This window comes from Penaeus chinensis, chromosome 24 (assembly GCF_019202785.1).
Source record: "Penaeus chinensis breed Huanghai No. 1 chromosome 24, ASM1920278v2, whole genome shotgun sequence".
Classification (NCBI taxonomy): domain Eukaryota; kingdom Metazoa; phylum Arthropoda; class Malacostraca; order Decapoda; family Penaeidae; genus Penaeus; species Penaeus chinensis.
Window position 1 is genome coordinate 1,685,339 of NC_061842.1, and position 2,009 is coordinate 1,687,347.

The 2,009-nt window shown below is 45.7% G+C and overlaps 1 protein-coding gene across 1 annotated transcript in view; it reads right to left on the reverse strand.

Moving 5' to 3' along the window:
• Positions 1 to 1,404, reverse strand: part of LOC125038384 — an 84,845-nt gene extending 83,441 nt beyond the window's left edge. Inside the window, exons 1-2 of the mRNA XM_047631886.1 lie at positions 1,378 to 1,404; positions 109 to 479 (exon numbers count right to left, since the gene is read on the reverse strand). Of these exons, the coding sequence (XP_047487842.1) occupies positions 109 to 248 (140 nt within the window). The 5' untranslated portion in view covers positions 249 to 479; positions 1,378 to 1,404. The remainder of the gene's footprint in view (positions 1 to 108; positions 480 to 1,377) is intronic.
• Positions 1,405 to 2,009: the final 605 nt, after the last annotated feature.

Genomic DNA, 2,009 nt, shown 5'->3' on the forward strand with positions numbered 1-2,009 from the left:
GATATATAAATATATTTATACATATATATTATATTTGTATATATATACACACATATATACACAAACATAGATAAACACGCACAAACAAAAGCAGCGCAGAGGACTTACCCCGGGGTGAGGCTGAGCAGCAGCGCGGTCAGCACCACGAGCACCTCGACGCCGCAGCCTCGCTCCTGACGCGGGCTGTCAGCTCCTCGCCTCCTGCGGGACCTCGAGATCCCCGCCAAGGCTGGCACCACACACACCATGGCGTCCCGGGCGTCCTTGCGCTCACACCTAGGCTTTCTGGGGTTTTATTTTTACCTGGAGATTGTTTTTACCTTCCGGGCGGCCACTGGTTACTCAGTCTACATGGTGCTTTGTTAGCCTGAATGTGCGCGTGCTGATGCTTTTTTGTCTTGTGTTTTGTTTTCTCGGTTCAGTCTTTTAGTGGTGTTGTTATTCGTTAGTTTCCCTTTTAATTATTAAAGTCTAAGTCTCTATTTTAGTGAATGATTCCAAAACGCATTTAATTCATCAAAACGCATTTCATTCGCCAAAGCGTGTCATTGCGGCCCTACTTCGCGAGTGCTAATGCACTGGACGTAAACACCGTTCCCCTTTACTCGCGCGGCGGTGGGCGGGCGCGTAGGACGAAACCTCCCCCCCCCCCCCCCTCGTCCCATTGAAAAAGGGTTGAAAGGCGCAACATTATCCGGGTGAAAAGTTGACACATTTCGTACGGCTCGAGTGGAGAAATATTAAAAAGTTTTCCTCCCGAAAACATTTTTCTAACATTTTGCCAGAAGGGGCCGTGTGGGGTAAGTGCATGCTTGAGAAGCTTTGATGTATTTCACATCTTTTGAAATCATTGTTCATGCACATCCGATAATGCCATGGCAATAGTCATGTGATTTGAACAACTCTATAAAAAATACTGAGAAGCGTAACAGCGAACGAAATAATCTAAAAATATACGAATGATTTTGAATTATGGGAAAAAAAGTGAAAGGAAATTGCCTGTACACCTCGCATCGATTTACCAACAAGAGCATTTTTTTACTTATCGGCAAACACCCATTCACCTCAAAATAAACTTACCATCTCTGGTAAGTCTTCGTACCAGCGCATCTAGCCAACCTGAAGTCAGCATATGTTGCGAATGATACCAAAGCATTGACACGGACATCTCCGCACAAGATGGTGTGAACAGTAACAGAACGATTCCCTTATCACATTTGGATCTTAGGCCTCAGGGGCAAATTTTCCATTTCATATTTTTCGATATAAAAAACGCACCAGGCATTATAGAACATAACGCTAAAGTCACACCCCCGCTCAAGCTCTTTGTCGATCGAGGGCGACCGAATCACAGAGCGACGCGTTGTGCAGACCTACCCGCGTCATCGACTGCTCTCCCCGGCGTGAGGGAGAAGACTGAGCCATTGAGCAGCCTTGCCATGTGTCTCCTGCCGCCGGGGCCAACTGTGGCGGGGCGGCCGTGATGAGGGGGAAATGGGGGGAGGAGATAGAGAGAGATAGATGGATGGATAGAGAGAGAGACAATTATAGACTATTATTGGTAGGCTGGTAAATGCAGAAGTAATTACACTAGAAGAGTGACAGTTGTTAGTAACTAAATAAATGGATATGTCGTGATAAGATTTGCAAACGGATTGGCACGCACGAGCAATTGTACATACATAATAATTAAAAACGACTAAACAAAACAAGATCACTGCAAAAGGTGCGAGAACCAGGGCGCAGACGAAAACAACTGCTTAGGACGACATGGTTAACTGAGAAACGACCTTATGAGTTGAGACTATGGTATTAAATAAGGCACAACTGTTTGCGCAGAAAAAAACAACTATTGAATTGTGTAGTGGCTAATTACAGCGAAGGTGAGGATGCGCATCTGGGGGAAGCCCGCCAGATACACTCGAGACAGACAGAGGGCAGGCTAAGGTTCGCCGAGGCATCACGCTGTCGCCTTTTGTGTTTTGTGTGATTTTTCTGAACTTTTGTAA